Source organism: Atractosteus spatula, chromosome 9, assembly GCF_055471065.1.
Source record: "Atractosteus spatula isolate fAtrSpa1 chromosome 9, fAtrSpa1.hap1, whole genome shotgun sequence".
NCBI classification, from domain to species: Eukaryota; Metazoa; Chordata; class Actinopteri; order Semionotiformes; family Lepisosteidae; genus Atractosteus; species Atractosteus spatula.
In genome coordinates this window covers 12,122,126-12,145,763 of record NC_142714.1, presented here as the reverse complement: position 1 = coordinate 12,145,763, position 23,638 = coordinate 12,122,126, and the positions used below count along the sequence as shown (strand labels likewise).

Below are 23,638 nucleotides of genomic sequence, written 5' to 3'. Positions count from 1 at the left end.
TGTTTATGGCCTCTGTATGTGTTCTGAGAGTTGCAGGGGATGAGAAAGCAACAGGAAAGCAGAGATCAGTTGTCACTCATGTGACCAGTTCACTTTGGCATTTCATGTGCTTGTTTTTCCAAATATTTATCTATTGCCTGGAACAGAAAAACCTCAAAGTGAACAAAGGGAATGTGTACATGTTTATGTGTGGTGTATTTGTACATTTGTGTTTTCATAGCCTACTTGTTATCAGGTGTTGGTAGAGAGGTTAGATCTAAGAGTTGCAAGCCTGACCCAGGAGAGGAGAAGCTCTTCAAATACACATTTATTTTGGATTGACTATATAGACAGAGTCTATATTTATAGTTAATGTATAGTACTTTATATCCAAGTACTGCATTTTATTGTACTCTAAGTGATATATGTTATGTGATATACTGTATGGTACATAACATTTAATAAAAATACTTATTAAATGTCATTTCTACATTGGATTAAAATTATATAGCATTTTTCAAATCATTCACTAAGTATTCAGAACACTGTCCAAATGTTCGTAATTTATGTACACAAAACAATCCTCATGAACATTAAAAAGTAAAAGCTTACATATTAAAACTAGACTTGACAAAGTCATTGAAGTGCTCATCTGAATATGTCGAGGTTATGACATTTTAAACCCCCTTTTTTATTTTACTTAATTTCACTTATTTGCAGGAGTTTTTTTCTTTCTTTCACTTTATTTAGACAAGATTTATCATTTCCGTCTAAGGGTGGAAATGAAACAGGAGACGTTATTCGTAACACAGATACAATTTAAGAAAATCTCAGCTCACGGTCGGAGCTTTTAAATAGCACGACAGAGAGGCCCCAGCAGAGCGAAGTAAGAAGCGTGGCTTCACTGGTGTTATTTTTTCACCAGGGCTTAGAGAACGAAGCGCCTGAGTGTCAGCAGTGGGCAGCAGAGCTCTCCTGGCTTTGTGTAAAATTCGTACCCGTCTCTTTAACACTGTGGGGAGGAGAGGAAGGTGGAAGATGGCAACTCTCGGGCAACTGTCAACTGCAGAGATCTGCGTTTTCAGAAAGGCGACGGACAGCATCTCTCGATCATGGAATTAAGAAGACTCGGAAGCAGCGAGAGAGAAAGTGGAATGCAAACGGGTTAAAGAGCAAATCGAGAAAAATATTGGGATCCTCGTATGTAGCGTTTTTATGCTCAACAGCATCCGCAAGATTGACAACACTGCATTCCCTGACAGACTTAATAATTAGCACCGGGATAGTATCCATACTCGTGTTATTACAGTAATACATAAATCTATTAACTGTCAGTGTCAACCTTGTTTACTTCGAGCCTGCCCTTCGGAGATTGAGAGAAAAAAACAGACTGCATAGCGCTTACTCCTTCTTTCGAAAGGAAAGACGAAAATGAGGTAAGGGGTAAGCGACACATGATTAATCGGCGAATGAAATGTTCTACTTTAATCTTTCAGAAGAGTTGATTATTTTCAGGACAGTTTCATTACCGTCTGTGAGAAACGATTGAACAAACTGTGACCGGTTTTTGATTTGACCACAGAGTGGCTCATTGCTGCGTGTCTGTCAAGGTGGTGGTTTTGAACAGAGGTTAGGGGGTTCAGCAGAATATGCTGAGATGACTCGTTTTGTGTAAGTTACAAATTCGAAGGTGGGGCTACTACAAAATGGGATATTTTTGTCAATTGAATAATATATTTTTAAGTTACCAGTGGGGAAAATTAGCATTCTCTGTTTTGAGCGCTAGCGTAAACGTTTCAGTTTAGACCTCTCATACTCTCTGCTGAAGCACATTGTCGCTGCTCCTCTCTTGCGAAGAGTGCTGTGCTATTGGAATCGGAACAAATAAAAACACAAGAGGCGTTTTGTGGTGTCATTGAGCGAGTGGTCTGCTGGGAAGAGACGGACTTTGTTGTCATGGAAACGAGACTACACATTTATTTCTAAGCCCGTAAAGCATGAATCAAGTGCTCTCAAAAAAAATGATCTTTTACAGCCGATTCGATTCTGAAACCATCTCATGCTTCACTTTAGGATAGCACTAGTAATGAAATAACGATAAAAATGCATGTGAACTGCAGTTTGTCTTTAACTGCAAGAAAAGTATTGTGTAAACGACGAGCCCTTTTGTCAGATTATGATGACTGTCACTTTTACCGAATTTACTAAACAGAAACTTTAAATTCAGAAATGGAGATTTACTGCTTCACTAGCCTTGTCAGTGCGTTTTTAAGATATGGCCATGTGTAATGAACAAGAGAGCTCTCACCGCCCAGGCGCTGGCGGCTTAGCTCTGTGCTGAAGGTTTTTTGAGACTCCTGGAGAATGAAGGTCTGTGTGAGGCACACCACCTCCACCGGCGAGGCCGCGTCACCACGGCTCTTTCTCCCCTTCACTGTCCCCGGCTGCCTCCGATGACACACTTTCCTGGCTCCTGGGGCTAAAGCCATAATGTCAGTTGAAGCTAAATATAGCAAATAATAAACGATGCGAATTTTAACTTTACGAATAAGAAGTGAGTTTAAAGTGGAAGAATCGGGACTTCCCCGTTCAGTTAAGTACAATTTTACTAGTTATACCTTCTTGAATTATTTTTCGTTTTAGAAATGTCATAGGTTTTATTTTATTTATAAATAGATACCATTCTTAGTAGTACAAAGCAATTAGAAAGGTAAAATTAACCACTTTATTAGTTCAATAAAGCAAATGACAGCATAGCAACCAGTGAAAAACAAGAAGCTCTGGGTCACCAGAACCAGAATTGGGCTGCCCTGAGATAAATGTTCAAAGGAGGTCCACCTCAAAGCCATGACTGTTGGCAGATGTAACCTCAAACTGGTTTCCTTCTCCTCTTTGCATCAGTGTATCATTGTGATATACATCTAATTGTCACAAATGACGTGAGAGCCAACTGTCGTTGTTACACAGGCATTCTTTAATAACCATTTTAGAAATAATTTTAATTAGAGCAGTAATATTCTCTTACTGCACAAATCATCCAGACATTTCTGTGTAACATACCTCTCTGAGATTATGTAGTCAAACATAACCACAGTTTATACATGTTATGGAACTTTTCACATACCATTGACACAGCACAGTTTCCATATGCACATCACTATAGAGGCACTCTTGATTTACACCAGTGAGACCAGAATGGAATATAGGATAGAGGGAGTCTGATTAGCTGAGAACTATCTCAAGACTGCTGTGTGCAAGACACAACATCATGAATAACAGCATTAGAATCTTTCTTAAGTATACCAGGCAGGTGAAGCAAAGTATTATTCAGTACAGCTACATATATTGTCAGTTCCTAACTGCTGTGTTTTATATCTGAAAGTATGATTCCGGTCAAAGGTCTTTTTTCACTAAAGCTCAGAGAGTCTATTGGTGTACCATTGTGTTCTAAAATGTACATCATAGTGTTTTAAAGGGGAACTGCAGTCCCAATTTCTCAGACATGTTACTAATTTTCAGTAACAAAATAAATCATTTGACTGTATTGCAAAATTTTACAATTCCAAATTAAGCACAAAACTGTGAACTTTGTGAAAGTACTGCATGATCTTCACTGTTGTTGCAAAGCCCTACTCCCACCACGGTTGAGAGCAAGAGTTCTTGCAAATTGCGGTGTGAAATGGCCCTTCCTGCCCACTAGTCACTGTAGTGTCTAATGTAATGTGATGTACAAGCGAAAAAATACAGGCTGTGCAGCAGACATTTCACCGCAGGAATGTTCCAAAGTGGTCTGAATGTAGAGTAACAAGTAAGTAGTATTTGTTGGCAAAACCATCTTAAAGTTAAGTGCAATATTTCTATTGTATTAAAAGAGATGTATTCACAACCCTGCTTGTTTACAATCACTTCACTTCACCAGACATTGTGTTGCCTCGTTTTGAATTGCAGAATATGGCACTGTGCATACCTGGACATTTTGTCTATTTTTTATGTAAATTGGACATTTGTTATGTAAAATGTGTACATTTTACTTTCATTGTGATTTTAAATGCACTCATCAATGCACATTCTTTCTGACCCCGAAACATAAAAATAGCATTGCAGTTCCCCTTTAACAATCTCTCTCAGCTTGCGTGCCACAATGGTACCAAGGTATTTAACTTTACTACCGAAATCACTTTGCTTGATTCTGTATCTTTTAATATATAAGATCCCTCAATGCCCATTTTATAAATATGTGTGCATTTCTAGGAAGATTTAAGCTTACACCATGTAATGAGCTTTACATAACATTCTCATGAGACTTCCCTTAATGTTTTGACTAGGCTGTTTAAAAAGAGCTACTTCAAAATGACATTTTCAAATGTCAGTGATGTGATGCCATATTCAGTCTATCACTGGGATGCTCACTGGTTTCTTTGCTTAATGTTACAGTCTATATGGCAGGACACAAAATTCTATTTTCAACCTCAAATTCAATGTATGTCTGTCTACAGTACTCACCTTTAATTTGCAAAGTTGAGGCTAAATGACTTTGGTAGCAGGACAGTCTATTTGCAAAACAAAACAATTGTCTTTCTTAAGTTTAGGAACATATTGCATACTGTAAAATTAGAATCAGGTTTATGGCCACTTTTGGCTATACAAAAGGAAAACTAGCTTCTGCATACCAAATAATTTTACAGTGGTTTGAAAACACATGGTATTTTTTCCTGCCAAGAGGAAAGCGATATCATTTTACATCCCGAAACATTTAAAGGGGACTTGTGCACAGTATATTTGCATTAAGCTTATGCTGCAATTACTGATTGCTATTAGGACTAGAGCTGGGGATGAGGGTCAGTTTTTTTTGTCTAGACATGCCTGCTTGTCCAGTTTTGTATTTCCCTCAGATTCTTCAAATCTTAAGGAAGTGTCTGCAGAGGAAAAACCGCTTACACATGTGAAGAACGGTCTTTAGCAATAATCGACTGAAAATAGTTTCAGTTCAGTCACTAGTGACTTTAGTGCGTTATTAATATTTTACATTGATGTTTTGCATTTGCTAAGTCATACCACCATATTGTAACCACACATTACTACAGGCTGGACATTACTACAAGAATTGTTAATGATGTGCAAAACAGTGCCTCATCTAAAAAAATCTGTTTGTTTTTCTAGCTACCTGCTTTATAAGGATAGTTACAACATATTACTACTGTAGGTTCTTGGCTGACCTCTAATGACTCTTAATGGGCCTAGAAAGCCTGTTGTTTGAGATAAGTAAAAGGTTATCTGTTACGGGTAGTTCTAAGAAAGGGACTTTGAACATTTCTGACTTGGGAGACTCTGTCTCAGTGGAAACATTTAAGAAGGGTTTCTGGAACAACAAGGACATTGTAGTTTTGGAAACGTAATGTTGTTTTTTTGTAAAATGGAATAAATGTATTAGGAATGATTAGATGGATGCCTTTTTAGCATGAAAACTCTCCAGGAGGTTCCCATCACCTTCATCTCTAAAGAAAAAAATCGGTTACCCACAGGACTGATGCTCATTGATTATGTGAGCTTTTTCTTATCCTTTCATTTAACACATTTTTATGGTTTCTTTTATTTTTGTCTCTGCTGCTGAATTCTTGTACAAAATATATTAAAAAGCTGTTTTGGTAACTAAAAAATGGAAGCTTTTAAACTGGATTATATTTCTGTAAAAAAATGTTAGATGGATAAGTATTGACGGCTTGCTATCATGTTATGAAAGGCTCAACCTTCTCTCAATGGAACAGAGCAAGCAAAAGAGCTATTTGATTTTTTACCACAAGTATAAATAGATGTGCATCTCTCCCTAGCTGTGTAAACCATCCTCAGTTGTGAGTTAACCAGAAGGTAAAAGGAAATTTCTTCAACAAAGCATTTAAAAAAACATTTTACAGAGGACTGGAAAATAAGATTTTTTTATTTCTGAAGTGCAAATTATCTTTATGCTAATTGTTAAAATTTTTTCTAAAGTTTTTATCTGCTGCCATTAAGTTAGTTCTTACTCATGCTTATTTCTATCCCATCGAAAACATTTTTTACTAAAAACCTATGATTAATTCATTATGTTGACTAATGGAAATGAAAGGTACTTGGATGACAACTGATGCACACTGTTGGTTCCAGCATGGCTATAGACAAAACTCACAAAACTGTCAGTAAGGAAGTATTCATATTAAATCCTCAAGCACCTTGGGAATAGAACTGAAACTTATAGAGTTGCAAAGGAACATGTAAAGGTTTATTCCATGCTGAAAGGAAAAGGAAAGAGACACAACATTTCGGCTATGGAGCCACACCTGAAGAAGGCTCCACAGCCAAACCATTTTGCTTTCAGCAGGGAATAAACCTTTACCTGTTTCTTTGCAGTATACACATGCTGATGCAGCTACTTGCTCAAACTTAGAATTGTTGCTTAGTTGTCAGTTGAACAATTAAAGTATAATTGCTGTTCAAATCTCTTTTAATTGCAGTGACCTGTTCAAAATGTTAAGGTGCACCAGAGTCTAAATGGTATCGGAGTAGGTCATATGAAGTCAAGGGGCATTTGGGAAGCCAAATTGAAAAACTTAATTTAACTTCCACAAAAATAGTGTTCAGCTGGGGATATGGAATGTCCCCATGCAATGATTAGACCTGAAAACTTTTGTCTGGGTTCCCACAGTAAAACATGCTTACTCGGGTTACTGTACGTCGCCTAAAATGTAAACTTATAAAAGATGGTTTATAGAATATTTTGATGGAAACAGAACACAAATGAAGTGTTAAAGGAGTCGGTCAGTAACAGTAAAAACAGAACAAGCAGAACAGTGAACATTCCTAACAGGTTTCTAGTGAACAGATAAAACTTTTTTCTCCCCCTTCAGTCAAGTCTTTATGTACTGTAGATTAGATTACATTTATGTACTCAGCCTTTTTGAATCTGTAGAAGCAATAGTAAAAAAGAATACAGTACTTTTAACAAACTAATGCAAAACTCCCAAATTCCACATTTTTCCTGCTTCCTTATGTAATTGCCAGGTTTCATCCAATGCTTCAGGTTCCATAGGCAATATACTGTAGTTTAGGAAGGATGAGTTTATAATTCAAACTGGCAGTCTTGGTAAAATATTTGGCTTGGCTCCAACCAGCTCAAATCAGACTTTATTATTCTCCCAAGTCATTAGCCCCAGTAAGATAAAACCAATTCTTTTACCATATTTATTCTGAAGGCTCCACTGAACAAAAAAAGATTAGCTATTTTAAACATGTGGATCAGTTAATTAAAGTACAGAACACTTGTCAATAGTTCAGGGTTTGTAATGATATAAAGAGTGCAGAGATTACTTACTATAGCTAGATTAACAGCTGAACAATTACAGTAAGTACATCTTACAACACAATTAAGGTATTATAGATGTATAACTAATGTTACACCCTTCCAAATATCAGTGGGAGGCATAATACAGACCTTCATAACCAAAGGTGAAGTTTGCCTGCAGCACTGTTACTCACATGGCATGGTTCTGCCTTAGTGTAGTTGTCAATAGCAAGAGGTTGTGGGACTAACTTATTGCAATTTACAATAGGAGTCCTAGCATTTTGATTAAGAGCCTACATGCTGTTATCTGGGGATTATCCTAAATACAGGGGATTCAGGAAACCTGTGGGGGATTCCTCACTGTTATGAAATTGCTGTTATGAAGTCCTGCTGATGCTTTGCTGTGGAATAGTGTAGACTATCCCTTTGCAATTACAGCTCTAGTCTGCCTAGTCCCGTTTATCTGAGTTCCTCTTTCCTTTGTGAATCTGCTCTGTTTAATCCCGAGAAAACCATGGGTTTGCCTGATCAGATTATTTGGTTTCAAAAGGTAAGTTGCAGTTATTGTTCAAAACCAAACCTTTATACCTTAGTACCTCTGAAACAGTAGTTATCAGTCATGGCACATTGGTCCAAGCACTTCCCAGCTCTGAGCTCTCCTTCTCTGTTGCTTCCACAGCTGTGTTCTGGTCCAGCCTCTCAGAGGTGGGACTGAGTGGCAGTGGTCTCAGCTTGAGTCTCTGTGCCACTGGGCATGAGCTACTGATGAAACGCACGGGTGCACTTTGCAGATAGAAATGGGAGTCATTTTACATTAAGTAAGTGCAACCACAAAACCACCTAATTTATATTTAAAATAAAACCTCTCATAGGAGATGGACAGTGTGATGAATTCAGCATATCATGATAAATACTTCAGTGTTGAGGGGCAGGTTCTGTCAGTAGAATCAGTTTGATAAAGTTTGTCTTTAATGCTAGCTTAGTTCTTGTGTAAAGTCTTCTAACATGCTAAATTAATATATTCCATGGTTCTGAATAAATATGATTGTTTTTTTCCTATTGATCTAACACACTTAGGACTTTTATTTGCCATTTACTGATTTGGATTGAGCGTGACCTGCATTACAGCCTTGCCAGTTTGATACATACACACAAAGTGAAGAGTTTCCCTTTATTGCTGTTATTACAGTGCAGTGAGATTAATGCTTTAATAGTGATGAATGGAAGGCATTAGGCAGACTGGCCAGACTGTATTGTAGTTATTACAGCTGTGTGTGGCTGGGGAGAAAGATGCTTCTGTAAAAAGCAGGAGATTAAGGTCATCCTACATGTCTGCAGTGGTTTCCATTGGACTTTTAGACTTTATTTTTATTGTGGTTTGTTTATATTTTGTACTATCCAAAGTTATCCAGCCAGTATTCATTTACGGGGTTTTTTTTGCTTGTTGATATGTTCGATCACTTCATACTGAACCTCAGAAACAATATCTTACTTTGTATGCTTTCACACAAATAAAAGGAGTTAATACAATAGACTGTCCCACTGCTTGCTGAATCTTACATCTTGGGCTCTGCTTGGCTTTCATCCATATAGCTAAAAATCCTCTTTTTATAATTAAACTGTGTACCTCTTCCTCTGTATTATTGGTACTGTATGCTTTTTGCCAGTGCTGAGTGTTACAGTAATGCTCTATAATGGTGCACCACATACTGAGGAGGAACTGTGAAGCAGGTGGGTACAGAGCCCTAAATTTTAATAACAAGACAAAGACGTATGAGAGGAAATAGAACTTTTTTTCAGGCTTTAGACTAACATGTGTTGGTACACCCTTAGACAGTGTACTGTATATGCAGATGTGTTTGATATGGGCTTTAGATATCTGGCCATAAATACTGTATTTAAGAATGTGCGTAAGTGATGTGTTTGATGTTCATAGGTATATTGTGTATTCTTATTGTTATACTGTACATGTAGGGGTTATCCAGATATTTAAATTTCTGTTAAAACAATGGGCATCTTTGGGGAGTATTTGTGGAACTGTGTCCTTATTTTATTGTGTCATTGAGGCAGCCACAATGGCCAAAGATCCGGATGGCCAATCAATTGTAGTAATTGTTAAACTAAACTAAACAAATTGTGGTTGAATATTTAAGTCAGCCTTAGGGGATCAATAAAGAAGACAGGATAAAAAACACAGAAACATGGTAGGAGAGAAAAGAGCAGAAGTGAGAGTAGAAGCATTTAGTTCAATTGGAGTATCGTCCTTCATAGCCTGGGACTACAGAACTTCTAGGTTATCTAAGCACTAAGAAGACTGACTTTTTGTTTTAAGCAGGGGACATATTGACTTATAATTATGGAAATAAGAGTTTCCTATTTGTGATGTTCACCAGGCTAGAAAGATTTTGCCTTTTGTTAGTGATGCATTATTTAAAATAAGTTACAATTTGTTTAGCATCTGCTTAATGAGATATTCAGTCCTGAGTGTTTTATTTGATAAGACACAGGTTCCCCCTTTTCTCCCCCTTTATAGTATCTGTTACTCAGTTACAGGGTGAGATCTATTTTCTTCATCAGTGGAAGACAGGGCTCTAATATTCAGAGATTTGTAAATACATGTACATAGCGGTAATGAATGTTGTTTGTAATTTATTGTAAATAAATATTTGTCTTTTTCACCTTTTGCCACTGGTTATTACTTTATTACTATTATGCCATTGAACTAAACAAAACTATGATGTGCTTGGTATTCTCTGGCTACAGGGTGTGTAGAATTGGTAACTTTTATAAATGTAATGTCAGGAACTGGTATTCATATTGAGTTGCTTTTCTTGTTTTATAATTATTACCTCTTTCTCTATCCTTACCCTAGACTTATTACATTATTTATATTATGCTCTTGTTCTTGCAGAAATTTCTGTACAGAGAATACAGAGAATACAGAATACAGAGCCTGTATTTACAGCATTGTAGGTACAATCTGTTCTACTGTTCTTCTGTATTGTTTATCATCTGCTTTTATATAGCTTTACAAAGAAGTGTAAAGAAGTAAACAGTATATAAAGGATTAACACTATGATATTTTCTTTCTATTTTTCAGTGTGGAATAAAACGGTACTAGTTGCTTTGCAGATGCTCTGTTGAACCTGTTCATAAAATAAAAACATGATTTCACAAAAATGAATTACATTTACACAATAAAAAACATTTTGTATTAATAAGAGACTGTTGAATTGTTAGTGTTGTAATTTGCTGTTTACAAGTCGTCTTGTATATCTTTTTATAATGCTCAAAGTGAGTGAGACTCAATAGGAAAAAAATGTTTCTGTGTTGTATGTTTCACAAAAATAAACGTTCAATATTTTGTTTTACACTGCAATTCAATATGAACATATACTGCATACTGTATGAATATAAACGAGAACAGATTAAATCTTAAATAAAAGCTGTAATATTTTAGCAAATTCACTTTGAAAAAGAATAAAATCAACATAATCAAAATTACCTCTGACAAAATGTACAACACAGCTGAGCAGCTGATCTCTTTAACTGAAGAGAAAAACACCTGTAACCACAAAATGTGTTCACAGCCCTAAAGGATAACCTGGTGTTCTCTGGCATAACAGTCTTACAAATGTTCAATCCCCATGTCTGCTGAGAACAACATAAGAAAATGTATCTACTGTATGATGTATACATACATATAAAGTGTATTATATACTGTAGCTATAACACAAATAATTAGAAAACCCTGAATATCATAGTGGACTGTCCCCTTGCTGCAACTTTGCTGCAAGGAGAGAGAAACCTCACTAATTTTACACTTGTTTTGATGATTACAGGATTTTAGCCTTATAAGGTCATAGATATGCTTCCAAAAACGTCTGCAACACTTAATATATTTTTACAAGGATAAGATTAATATAGTAAAACAAAAGCTCTTTTTAGAACCTAAACCTTGAGAAACTGCTGAACTTATTATAGCCAAATCCTGAAGCACAGTACTATATCAAGCCTGTCATCATGAAAATCCTTTGATTAAAGTCCTAAACATGCTCTTCAAGGAGTTCTTAGTTTAGATGCCAATGAGCACTGTTTCTTTTCCACAAGAAGGGTCCAAAAAGTTGTTCGCCTTTTTCAGCAGTGATAAAGTGAGAGATCAGTGCTTATTCAGTGGATTGGTCTCCAGGCCAGTGAGATGCAGGATTGTGAGTTCTTTGCATTGAGCTACTGTACATTTCCAGATGCCTGTGCTGCGCAGGTCTGTGTAATGATAAAAAGAGCTCCCACGAGGGGTTCTCAGGGCAGTACTAGATGTTTAGACAGCCTGCAGTGTCCTTTTCCAATGCATTGTGAGTGAGAGTGCATTCACTAAAACAACTGCACTGGGATGTCTATTTGAATGCGTCGATACAGATTCCTATCAGTTTTTGCCAAATAGATTGTTTTTGTGTAGGGAGTGTTATGTGATTAGTTAATCTAATCCACTTCATCCAGAAAAAAAAACATTACATGTGTTTTATATAATCCTAATAATATATACAGTACATATATTATAATTAAAGTATGAATGGACATATAAATGAAAAATTAGGACACGGTCTTTTTAGCAATAATGATTAAAATGATGAGGGAAGAGTGTTGAATCATATTGAGGATTTTATGTATACAGCTGTCCTCCAGGCCATAAAGATTTGTGCCAGCATATTTCCACCTACACTGGTGCTACTATTTTTGTTAGCAGTGCAAAATGTTTCTAATTTTATATAAGTAGTAGCTGCAGCACAGCTTCTCTTTGGCATGTCAACAACAGACGATTAAGACTGTGAAGATACTTTAAAAGCCGATGCGTGCAAGTATCCATTCACTGTACAGATACAGCAGCAATAATGGGTTCGTTCTTAACACACTTCCAGCTGTATAATTATATTGTCTCATTGGAAAAACGTCCTTAATACAAGGCTGACTAACTTAAAAAATTATAGTATTGTTTTCTACAGTGTGATGTGTGTCAGCACAATTATGAAAACACTTCCAGTTCAACTTACAACTGCATTTTTTAAAAAATATTAGTATATGAATGCATTTCAGATTCACTTTACAGCTTTAAAAACAATCAGAAACCTGAAAAATAATTTTGCTTAGTAGTTCAGTCCTCTTTTTCTTCTGCTTTAATTATTCGAGATTTAATTTCTTCATTTTTGACGGTCTGCACTGAGAAGAAGGTTCCCATTTTTTTCCGGGTTCAGGGTTTCTACAGCACTTGAGTGCCTGCCATGAATCTGTGTCTAGGGGCTATTACTGTCATCATGCTCTGCATTCATATCCTACCCCAGAGGTATGAACCATTTTAGATTAAATATCAGGAAAGCTGACACTTTAATTAAAACCTGTAACCAACTGTAATGCACTTACAGTATTAAAATGCGGACATTTTTTTTTGCACTGTCATTTCTTATGTCACAAGCTATGAATAAAAAGCAAACATAGCACAAGAACAAATTTTAATGACCAGACCCAGAACATTTAAAACATGCACCACTGCCTGAAATGCAAAAAAATCTTTTCTGTATATCCCTTATGTGTTTGACATGGAGTGCCTTAAGTTGGTCTGTCACACAACACCAGAAGGGAGTTTTAAATTATGCACAATATGGAGCAAGAAATAAACAAATATGCAAGGTGTATATATTATATACATCTATTTATTACATTAATTGGTATAAAGAGCTGCAGTATGTATGAACATCATCTATTAATCTAGATGATTGAAATTGGTAAGAGTAAATAAATATTCATACCAGTTTTTCATGTTTCACTGTTTTAAACACTCCATAACCCTGAAAAGTGTTCCTTGTGAGACACGTCTGTCTGTCTCTCTGTGTATTGTTTATGAAGCCTACTGTATATAAACCTCAAAATGAGTATATTGTAATGTAAATCAAAACTATGAATACAGAATGGCAGCTCTAGCTTTTAAACTGTTTACATGGTGAGTCATAAGTTCCAAGGTAGAAAGATGGATAGGAATATGCTGAGTGATTCATTTATCTGCAAGCAGTACAGACAGAAAATGTGGGTCAGCTGCTGATTTCTTTATATAACAGGAGGGGGTGCATTTTAAAAATAAAACGAAATCCTTATTCATACTGAGATTGGTTTCACTTCTCAGAAGTCCTAGTACAAATTTAGGCCCTCCTTGTAAACAGGATGGTGACAGTGCAGGTGGCAGGGGAGAGGCCGTTGTGAGATACCCCTCATTACCACCAAATATAAATTAGATTATATTTCATATAGTAGCCTGTTTGTTTAAATGTATTTGTTCCATCAGCATTTAATTCATTAATTTGATCTGCAACACACATTAATTTGTGTAGAATGATGTATTGTGGAAGGATTACAGGTTATCTAATAGGAATTCCTTGCAAAGGATTATAAACAGTCTATAAACATCATTGAATTTGGCATTAACAACAATAAATATATTTCAAAATAATAATACAAGAAATGAGTGTTGTAATACAGTTGATATTTTGTCACATTTATAATACTCCAGTTATTAGTACTGATAGCGTATTTACAGATGAAATAGATATAATGTCCAAAGCATTGCTAAATAATTTTGTGTAGCCTCAACATGATGCATGCTTTAATCATACTGTACTTAGACAGACATGCAATCACCATGAGGTGAAACAGACATTTGATGATGTTCATTTAAATGAGCTTGTAACAGAGTGAACTGCATTCTTGCTCTTTCAGTTTTAAGTAGTGAAATTCGATCAAAACAAATAAGTCAAAAGGGCCCAGTGCTCAGGTTTAAATGCAGTTACCCACACCTGTTATGAACTTTTTTGACTTCTCAAAAGGTTTAATTGAATCCTCAATGATCTGAACATACTAATTATACATTTGTGTAGCTCAGTTGGCTAAACCCTTGAGAAGCTCCTTTACTGAGATGAGAAAGGTTTTTGGTTCAATGACCTCGCTGGAGGAAAGCGGCTTATCAAGCTAAGTTAGCATCGGCCAGATGGAATCCAATTGCAGAAGAAGCCAACTTACAGTGCAAGGCACATTAGCTGTGGCAGGTTATTCTGTGTGCAATGGATAATGGTGCCAAAAGTTTAAAATATTTGTCAAATGTTGACGTGTAGGGGGTGTTTTTCCTTTTGGATTTCCTATATGAGATCTATGGCATCTTGACTTTACCACGTTGATTCGATCGTCCAGAAATATGAATCCGTAGTCCCATCCGTCCCCCTACATTTCTCACTGCTGTCTCATTTGGCTTCGGCCATCTTTGATTTGATTAAATTGGCTCTCGAGGGTGAAGTGTCGCAATCTCTATTCACTTTCACCGGAGAAAAACTGTATGACGTGGTAGGTCATTGTCTTTAAATGTTACCTTATGGCTACTGAAATCACAAGGCTACCTAAAGATAAAGAAGCAACATTGGCTATATGTAAAGATTAAACCCATGCTGAAATAAGAAACAACAAACACAAAGTTTAAGCTGTGGAGCATTCTTCGAATGTGTGTTTTTGCAACCAGTGTTGTGTTTTTGCTTTTTTTCAGCATGGAAGTTCTCTCCACATGTTCCTTTGCAGCTCCACTGCTCTCCACTCCAACATCATTAGATATGGTTAAGGTGTTTCCTTTTCCCTCCTGATTTATGTAGTAGTGCCTTTAGTCTGCAGTTTGCTTATAAGCATTTATTGTTTGGAATGGATGCACTTGATACTAATGCCCTGTAAATAAGGTGTTGATGACTAGTTGCTTCATGGTAACATATGTGTTATGAAGCAGTTCTCTTATTATGTTTTAATGAAGTTTGGTAGCCCTTATTTAGCTTATTGTTGCCTGTGTGCTTGACTACAGTAGGAAGAAGGCTGTTTTCCTTGCTAGGAAGAATAAGAAGGTGATCCTGAAAGCATTTTTTACTACATAGAATACAGAAGTCCACTGCTATCTAAGTAACTCTTAAAATACCATACAGCACTTCTGTCTCCTTTCTTGCAGTTCCAGAGAGCTCTGAACTACAGGAAGCTAAGCCCATCGATTCACTTTTGCAGGAACTCTTACTTTTAGCTGGGACAAAGGTTGAACAGAGATTTAAATCTTAAAGGTGCCTCTTACATAATTGGCATTCATACAGAGGAAGGCAAAAACTGCAGGCACTAACTGTCTTTCAGATACCTTTCTAAGACCTCTCTGTTAGAATCACTATGTGAGTTATATTTAAAAGTCCATGTTTCACAACTTTCCAGCATGACGGTCATCTTTAGAGCGAGGAAAACGGTGCTCTAGGTGTCTTTGTGGGTTATATGAGAACCTGTTTCATATTTTTGCTAGGAGACCTAAAATATATTTTTTAAATGATATCAGTGTCATTCAAAGTGATTTTTAAAAATAGAGCTGAAGACATCATTAGCAACAATAAATAAAATAAATATTATAAAAAGTGATACCATTACTATTATAAAAATTAACTGTTAAGAAATAAAGAGACAACAGCATGTTATGAATCCACTAACATTACAGCTGTTGGCTTTTGACAGTGCTACATATATGCCGGCGGCACTTTGGTGGGCGTTTCCATGACGTCTGCACAAGGCCAGTGTTATCAGGCAACAATGGATCTGCCATCCTTGCTCTTGCCAGTCTGATCTGCAGGATGGAGGAGATTATTGTGTCTGTGCAACATTAGAGAGCCTTCATTTGCAGTTCTCCCTTTGTCTTCTGCCTCTCCTGCATATGTGGAATTAAAATAACAAGCAGAGCTGTGTGTGTAGAAGTGGGATTGAAAGAGCTACGAGCTGGCTGACTGGGCTGTGCTGTGCCTTGCTGAAGCTCTTCAATCCTTTTGAGTGGATGAACAATTCAGTGCATTAATGGGACTGGGCTGGCATGGTCACATGGTCCCAGGGCTGCCTCTCCTCTCACTGCTGCTTTGCCTGCCTGAACACAGCCTGCTCCGCCAAGCTGGAGTACTGCAGGCCGGTATTACCATATTCCACCGTGCTGGAGATTTGGGAGAAACGTGCAGTATGCATCCTCTCCATTCACTGATAGCCTGAACCTGAGCCTTCTGCAGTTGTTTTTATTAGCTTTCTCATTTCCAAAGGATTGCTTTATTTTCTTAAGAAGCTGCCAGACCATGTATTCATTCGATGAATTTGGGTAAGAATATTGCTTTTTCTCGATGTGGAAAAATGATCTCTTTTTTTGCAGTGTTTTACCGTGTTGTATGTGCAATGCAGTGCTGCAATGTCTGTAAAAGACAAACCTAACTGCATAGATAGTGGTGTGTGTAGAGTAGAGCTTTATTGTTTTTATTCTCTTTCTGTTCTTGCATTATTATGTTTTCCTTTTGCCTTTTTTTCTGCAGCTGCAGACAGACGGCCCAGTTTGCATGTTTTTGGTGAGCATTTTTGCAGGCTTTTCATCAAAGGCTAGCAGAGTTCAAATATCAGCCAGCAAAGGCATCTGCAGAGCACTGTGCTCACTGTAGCTTTTTTTTCTCATAAAGGAATTGTGTGATTAGCTGTGTACACTTGGCTGTGACAGCAGGTTAATAACTGTCTAGATAAATGACTGTATAGGCTTCTGTTGCTTATTTAAATAGTGACAAATAAATTAATTTGAGTAAATGTCATACATGCATATATTCTAAGCATGGTCATGGCCAGAAATAATCAAAGGCTTTAAATGGACCATATTTTGTAAGATGCAATGAAAATGGAAACAACACTTCACTTAACAATAATCTGTGGCTTTGTGAATTGATATGAATAAAGGAGGGAAGGCTTGAGCTTTGTATGTTTTTGAATCCTGATGTTTAGGTTAATGTAATGGTGTTTAAATTGCTGCTGGCACATCCTGTGTAATCCTTAATCTAAACTGGGATAGTCCTGTAGCAGAATTCCAGATACATTGTTTTATTTAAAATGTAGAAAGTAGAAACCCTGGCCGTGGGTGGCATTCTGGATGGGGGGGAAACCTGAGGGTTGCAAGCACTCCTGGTTTGGATCTGTGATGTGATGTCTCTCAGCAGAACATGCCATCACTCGTTTCATTCAAACTCATATCAGCCTGCGATTTTTTACTCCTAGACCCAACCCCTCCCCCTGCTCCCCCCGCCCCAACAACCGCATGAAGCAGCAAGGGAGTGACTGATAGATGATTTAGATGACATTATTGGCCGTCTCGGATGTTTCTTTTTCTCCAGCTCTCAAGGGCTTCTAGTCCCTGACCTTGGAAAGCGTCTCTAAACCTGTGGAGAGATCAGCTTAGAGACAGCTGTCTGCAGCCTTTACTCTCTCTGTCTTCCCCAATCTCTCTCTCTCTCTCCTCCTTCTCCTTCGCCCTTTTCTTGCACCAAGCTGTGTGTGAGCAGGTTGGTCAGGCAGAGCTGCACCTAAAAGAGAGAGCAGGAGTGTGGTGGGCAGTAGCTTACTTTTGTACTGTTACCACCCTGACATTGAGCTTCAATGTAAATACCCCATTCATAAATGGAAGTGTGTCCCTTTAAGGATTAGGATGAGATCCACAATGAAGCGGAATCCTGCTGTACAGCGCTGTGGATCGCAGTGGGGGAAGGGCTGTTGCCATGTGTCTCTACCCTTCTCCTCTGCTGGCTGTGCTCTGGCTCTTATTAACACCTGGACCATGTCTCTTCTTCGAAAGACACTCTGAAGATTAAATTATTTTTTCAGGTTTTTTTTTCTGCAGCTCCTCTGTTCGTATTCCACAGAGAAATAGCAATAAAATTGAAAGAATTCAGACAGAATAAGTGTGTAGAAAGAAACATGCAGCTTCTGTGCACTGCACCTATAAGTAAGATGGTAAAATTAGAGCTTTCAACTGATTTCTTTGTACTGTACCAAGGTGTTATAGGTATTTGCTGTTTAAATATACTTATACTTAAATAAACTTGACTTGAACTTGACTTGAATATATAGCTTTTTAATAATATTTCAGTTCTGATGACACCTGATCTCAGTGTACCTGGCATTATCAAAATACCTTATTTACATTAGGTTTAAAAAAGTATTTCAAGTACTCATAGGCTTATGAAGGTTTTCCTTTTATTTTTTATCCTCATTCATTATGCGAGAATGTGAATTTGCCTTCAGTGTGTAATTGGCAGCTTGGCTTTTTTTTCCCAGCTGTGCTTTTCTGGTTGTTTTTTATTAATAGAATATTTAAAAGGACATGTTTTTTGGAGGGAGAGAAAAGGGGAAAGTATATACAAGTAAAATGTTCCTTCTTTATTCAGGAATTCCAGGAGTGAAAGGGTTAGAAACCTCATGTGTTAATGTGCAATGAATCAGGCCCAATATTTCCTCTTTGAAACAGATGTCTGCTTCAGGCACACAGCACAGTGACAGACTCGCTAATAGAGAAGCTAGAATGCCATCAGTGAATCCAATTTCAAGATTTGCTTTAGAGGGCTATGGTGGATTACTTTCCTTTTGAGAATTATCACTCCAGCTTTTAGAGTTCCATTTGTTTTTGCTACTTAAGTGGCTTCTAGCGTTAGAAGATTAAACAAAATGTACGGTAAGAGGCACACCCAAACAGTAGTCAGAAGTTCAATGGAACAGAAACCCTTCAGCGCTGTTTAAAACTCTTTAACTCAGAGGGACTTGAATGTTCAAAACCGGCCTCTAGCAATGGCACAGATTTCAACATTTTCTCCAAGCCTGATTAAACCTGGGTGATGCACTTGCTCAGATAATTTTGGTTGCACTGACTTCATCTAAAATGCCCTGCCACATACAATTTAATCCCCCATTTGCATTGTGAAATAAGAGATGACCACAACATTATGTTTTTCTTCTAAAATTGTTTGTTCTTGTTAATGCAGATGGCAAAATTTAGTCTGTGTTCCCACCTGACCTGAATTTCCACAGAAGTACATGTTTGCGATAAGGACCTCAATCAAGCCTGAAAGAGGAAAAATAAACTGAATGACTGCATGACTCCACCCAGCTAAACCCCTAGCTTTTGCAAAAGTGTTTTGTGTATATCACAATAAACATGACGAAAAGAAACGGACTAGAACGTGCATCACATTGCCGTTGGATCTCCACAACATGCTTTTTAATTACCTGATCTTGAGGACACAGAGGAAGGCTCGTACCTGTTGGCGTGACGCTGTGACTTGTGTGCTGTCTTGGGCAGCCAAAAGATGATATGGCTGCCAGCTTCCCCCAGAGCTTTTTTCTCACAGAGTTATGTTATCTGGGACTGGGAGAAGGAAAAGATGATACAGAATACAGGAAAAAGGTGATCTCTTGTAGTTGCATGGCTTTAGACGCATTGCATTCTCCAGCTTTGTTGTGTATTACAACAACTAGTTCTTATTTGGCTTTGATATAGGCATAGATTGATTTCATTTGATGTTTAAGAATGAGTTGCTCTTTTCTCAGACATCAGCCATCCAGGCTAATAAAAAAAAGACTGATTTGTCTTTTGTCCCTTTTAGACAGTTATTTTTTCCATTCTTAGTTCATAATCCTCATAGGAATTTTGGAAATAGGTTAGTGTGTCTTCAGTGTAGATGTGGACGTAACGTAGAGATGCTGAAAAGTTCTATTTTGCACTGTCATGGTTAAAGACCAAGACTGGGCACTGGGGGTTCTTTTGTTAGTGAAAGGATTGTAACAGAGAGAGAAGTGACGTTAATTAAAACTATTTTGTGATATGTTACCTCAAAATTAATTTTCTGTCCAGCAATGTGACAGGTTTTACATTTCCAAGCTTTACCGTGTATCTGGATCACTTCTCCTCACTGGTTAGCAAAGCAAGTAAGTACATTGAGTTTCAAAGAAAGGCAGGATTACTGTAGCTAAAACAAACACACAGGTCCACTTCATGTTCTACAGACATCTTTGTAGTCCAATCTATTTTTTTCCCAAAAATTCAAAACATGAAAATCTATTTTTAAAGTGTTTACCTTTACAGTATAAATCCTTTCATGTCTTACTAGATTTCCTGCTGTGCAAAATCTTCTACTTTTAAAACTGGATTGATTCATAGTGGTTTGAAGATGGCAATATGCCTACTGTCTCTCAGTTTGCAGCCATACATGTTGTCACCTACACCACTTCACCTACCTTTGGATTATGCTATCTTTGGACTTTGGACTATGCTGTTCTTATAAACTAACAAAGCTGCGTAGCAAAGACAACCTAAACCGAAGAGATCTACAAAATTATAAAACTCAACTGGGATCACGGTGGCTAGTTTCACTATCACTGTAATGTCATGGATCGCAGATTTCACTAAACAGTGTGATTAGAGAATATTTATAGTCCATTTTGGTAATCAGTGTTTTGTGCAGTGTAGGGTATATCACAGCATAATATCACAGAAAAGCATTTTTTAAGTATATTTATAAGTTTTTCTGGCACTGTGTTAAATTGAAATTTGGCATATATTTATTAGGGAATGTGGAAGAAAGTGTTTATCTTCATACTGTTGCTTATTATTTAGATTGTGAAAAGAAATTGTTGGAGTCGAAGCCAGAAGAGTTTTTCATAATCTGCTGCTATTCTAGGGAAGAGAGTGAGATTGTGATAGGAGGAAAGAGGGGGAAATGAGATTTAATTTCACAGTAATCCATGAAATTTATCAAAGGCACTTTGAGCTTGATGATGTAAATTCAAAAATGAAATATATCTCAGGAATTGATTTTCAAGAGCTTTTGAACTGGAATGATACAGTATCTTGGTGCTCAGCTAAATTTTGATTGGTTTGTGTTCCTTTCAGGTTTTGCTAGTTGTTGGAAATAAATTTAAATACACTTTAATTCCAACATGAACAAAATAACTGTCTGGTCTTTTTTTGTGAATTTGGCTGACTTGCCTGCTTCTCCAAATGTACAGTTCTATTTACAAATTCTGGCTGCAATGGAAGGACTGTTAGAAGATTATTGCATTTGGCTGCAGAGTTTAGAGACACTGAACACTGCGTTGAATAAATATTACTGTTAGGGCATGATGTGTATATCTTTGATACTTGGCTGTCCCATTGACAATGTAATATGTGTTTCCAGTTCCTTTTAACTGCATCTCTGTGCTGCTGTATTCTGGAAATGTTGTAATAGAATAATGTAAAAATCATATCTTAGTGAATGTTAGACCTCTGATTTTTCTTTGGGGTCATTGCACTCGTGACTATGACACATTTAGAGATGAGATACCCGGCTGAATAATAAAAATAGGAAAGAAAATATTTATGTCTTTAGAGATGTAAGAAAAGTAATGTGTCTTTTTTAGTATGTTAAATCCATTTTCTTCACAAGATTTCTTTGATTTCTTCAGATTACTGTGTGAACAGCTCAACAGACATACTATGACACCTCTAGGTAAATAGCTCTGCTCTTTCTCTTTTGTGCTGTGAAGCATTTGTGGTGCTGATTACTGAAATGGACAGATGGAGATTTGAAAGTAGGGTAGTAAGGTAGATCAAAGTAAAATAGTACCAAATATGAGTGTGTAACATATGTGGGATCAATCTTTCAGACATCCCTCATGCTTACTTATAGGTGTTATTCTGGAGTTACTACCTTGAAATCTCTACCAAGAACCCCAGAAACTGCAGCACTACATTTGTATTATGCCTGAATGCATTACACACTACTTTACTATACTCTAGTAAACAAACTATCAGGTTTCAACCCAAATAGCATAGTTTCCCTAAACCACCATACATTTACTTTGTAAGGATGATGGAAGATGAACCTTGGTGTTTATATTAAAGCGGATAGCAAATGAGTAAGCTACAAATTAGGCACAGACTCAGGCAGTGCAGTCAATAACAAGGTTATCAGCACAGAGAAGGAGAGAGAGAGAGATGCTGGAGGTGTGCAGAGAGAGCTGTTTCGTCTGCATGAGTCATTTTGCTAGGGAGGGAGAGTGAGGGGAATGGCAATGCGGAAAGCATTCCATCAGGAGTGCTTTTGCAAAGAATTCTAGAATTCTGCTCAGCTGCACGGAGCTCTCTCAGAGTGCCTGTGGCTGTGATCTGACATTAAAGAAATAACAGGATAAAAGTGGGAATGTGCTGTACAGTGCACAATATTTCAGCTTGCACACAAGCCTTTATACTACTTTGTGAAACAGGGTGTACAGAACAGGACATTTACTGTCTGTAGAGATCAAAGTTGATGGTGTGAAGGAAACTGTTGTTATTATTATTATGATTATTATGATTATTATTATTATTAGTAGTAGTAGTAGTAGTATTATACATTAACTTTAGTTGTGGATATTACATTATTTTAATAATACATTATTATTACATAATTATTTAACTTAAGTACTCAAAAAATTCTATTAGCATTCTAATTTTCTGCAGAGAAGTGTCTATTTCACTATAGTAACAGGATTAAGGTGTGTTCACAAGCCTGATGTTCTTTTGCAATGTATTTTTATACCGTAACATTTTCTCAGAGAAAATGCCGTAACATTTTTTTTGCAGAATAGCGATTGTTTGTAAATGTGCAAGAAAGATGTTCTTGCTACTGTTTCCAATGGTCCAGCTTGATCTCCCACCTGTCTGGATTGTAGGCTTGACCCAGTCGTGCAGATATTATGATATTTTATTAGCTCACTCTGACCAAGACTGACCATTGCCAGGATAGATTTGTATGAGTCAGTCAAGATATCCTCAACTGTGAGCTTTTAAAGGTGCTGATGAGAACTGTATCTCTCCTTCCTCTGATAATCTTTTATTGGTGCACTGGGCTTGCAGAGTCCACTACATTAAGAAATACTAATTACAAATTTGTATGAAACAACAACAATATGATGTAATAAAACAACGTACCTGATTTTCCTATCACTTTATTAACTTAGAAGTATTGCTTTATCATCAACTTTATCTCATGTCACAAACTACATCTGGCAAATTGAGGAACAGGTGTACCTATTTTATCACAGTAAGGAGTCTTAGCATCTCAGATTAAATAAATCTCTCACATGTTCACAAATATAAAAGATAAACTCAAATAGTTTATTTTGTAATTCAGAAAAACAGTGGAGACTGTATTGTGTTGCAGACAGTGCCAGCTATAAGCTGTGTAAAAAGGTCAGCCAGCAATGCAATGCAGACAATTGAAAAGATCACCATTTGTAATGGCAACTACTTTGTTAGTAGATGACTGCAGGGGTTACTCAGTAGACAGAATAGAAGAGCCTGAATGAAAGAAACAGTCTGCATTGCAATACTGCTTATGATACAGAAAATGACCTGTCATGATCACTCGTCTACATCCATTAAATATTGTCCTCCAAATTTATTGTTTGTAAATTTTCTTCTATTGTGGAAAAGGC

General features: G+C 36.9%; 1 protein-coding gene across 27 annotated transcripts in view; it reads left to right on the top strand.

Annotated features, from left to right (window-relative positions):
• The first annotated feature begins 985 nt into the window (after positions 1 to 985).
• The window catches only part of evla (Enah/Vasp-like a), a 79,698-nt gene continuing 57,045 nt past the window's right edge, over positions 986 to 23,638 (top strand). For 7 of the 27 annotated variants that reach the window (XM_088925279.1, XM_088925278.1, XM_088925274.1 and 4 more), the window contains exons 1-2: positions 16,240 to 16,475; positions 16,684 to 16,716. In XM_088925279.1, the coding sequence (XP_088781405.1) occupies positions 16,453 to 16,475; positions 16,684 to 16,716 (56 nt within the window). In that variant the 5' untranslated portion in view covers positions 16,240 to 16,452. Of the gene's footprint in view, positions 1,423 to 7,973; positions 8,113 to 10,205; positions 10,268 to 15,963; positions 16,476 to 16,683; positions 16,717 to 23,638 lie in introns of those variants that run through there. The other 20 variants (XM_088925300.1, XM_088925299.1, XM_088925298.1 and 17 more) reach the window with 12 other exon arrangements.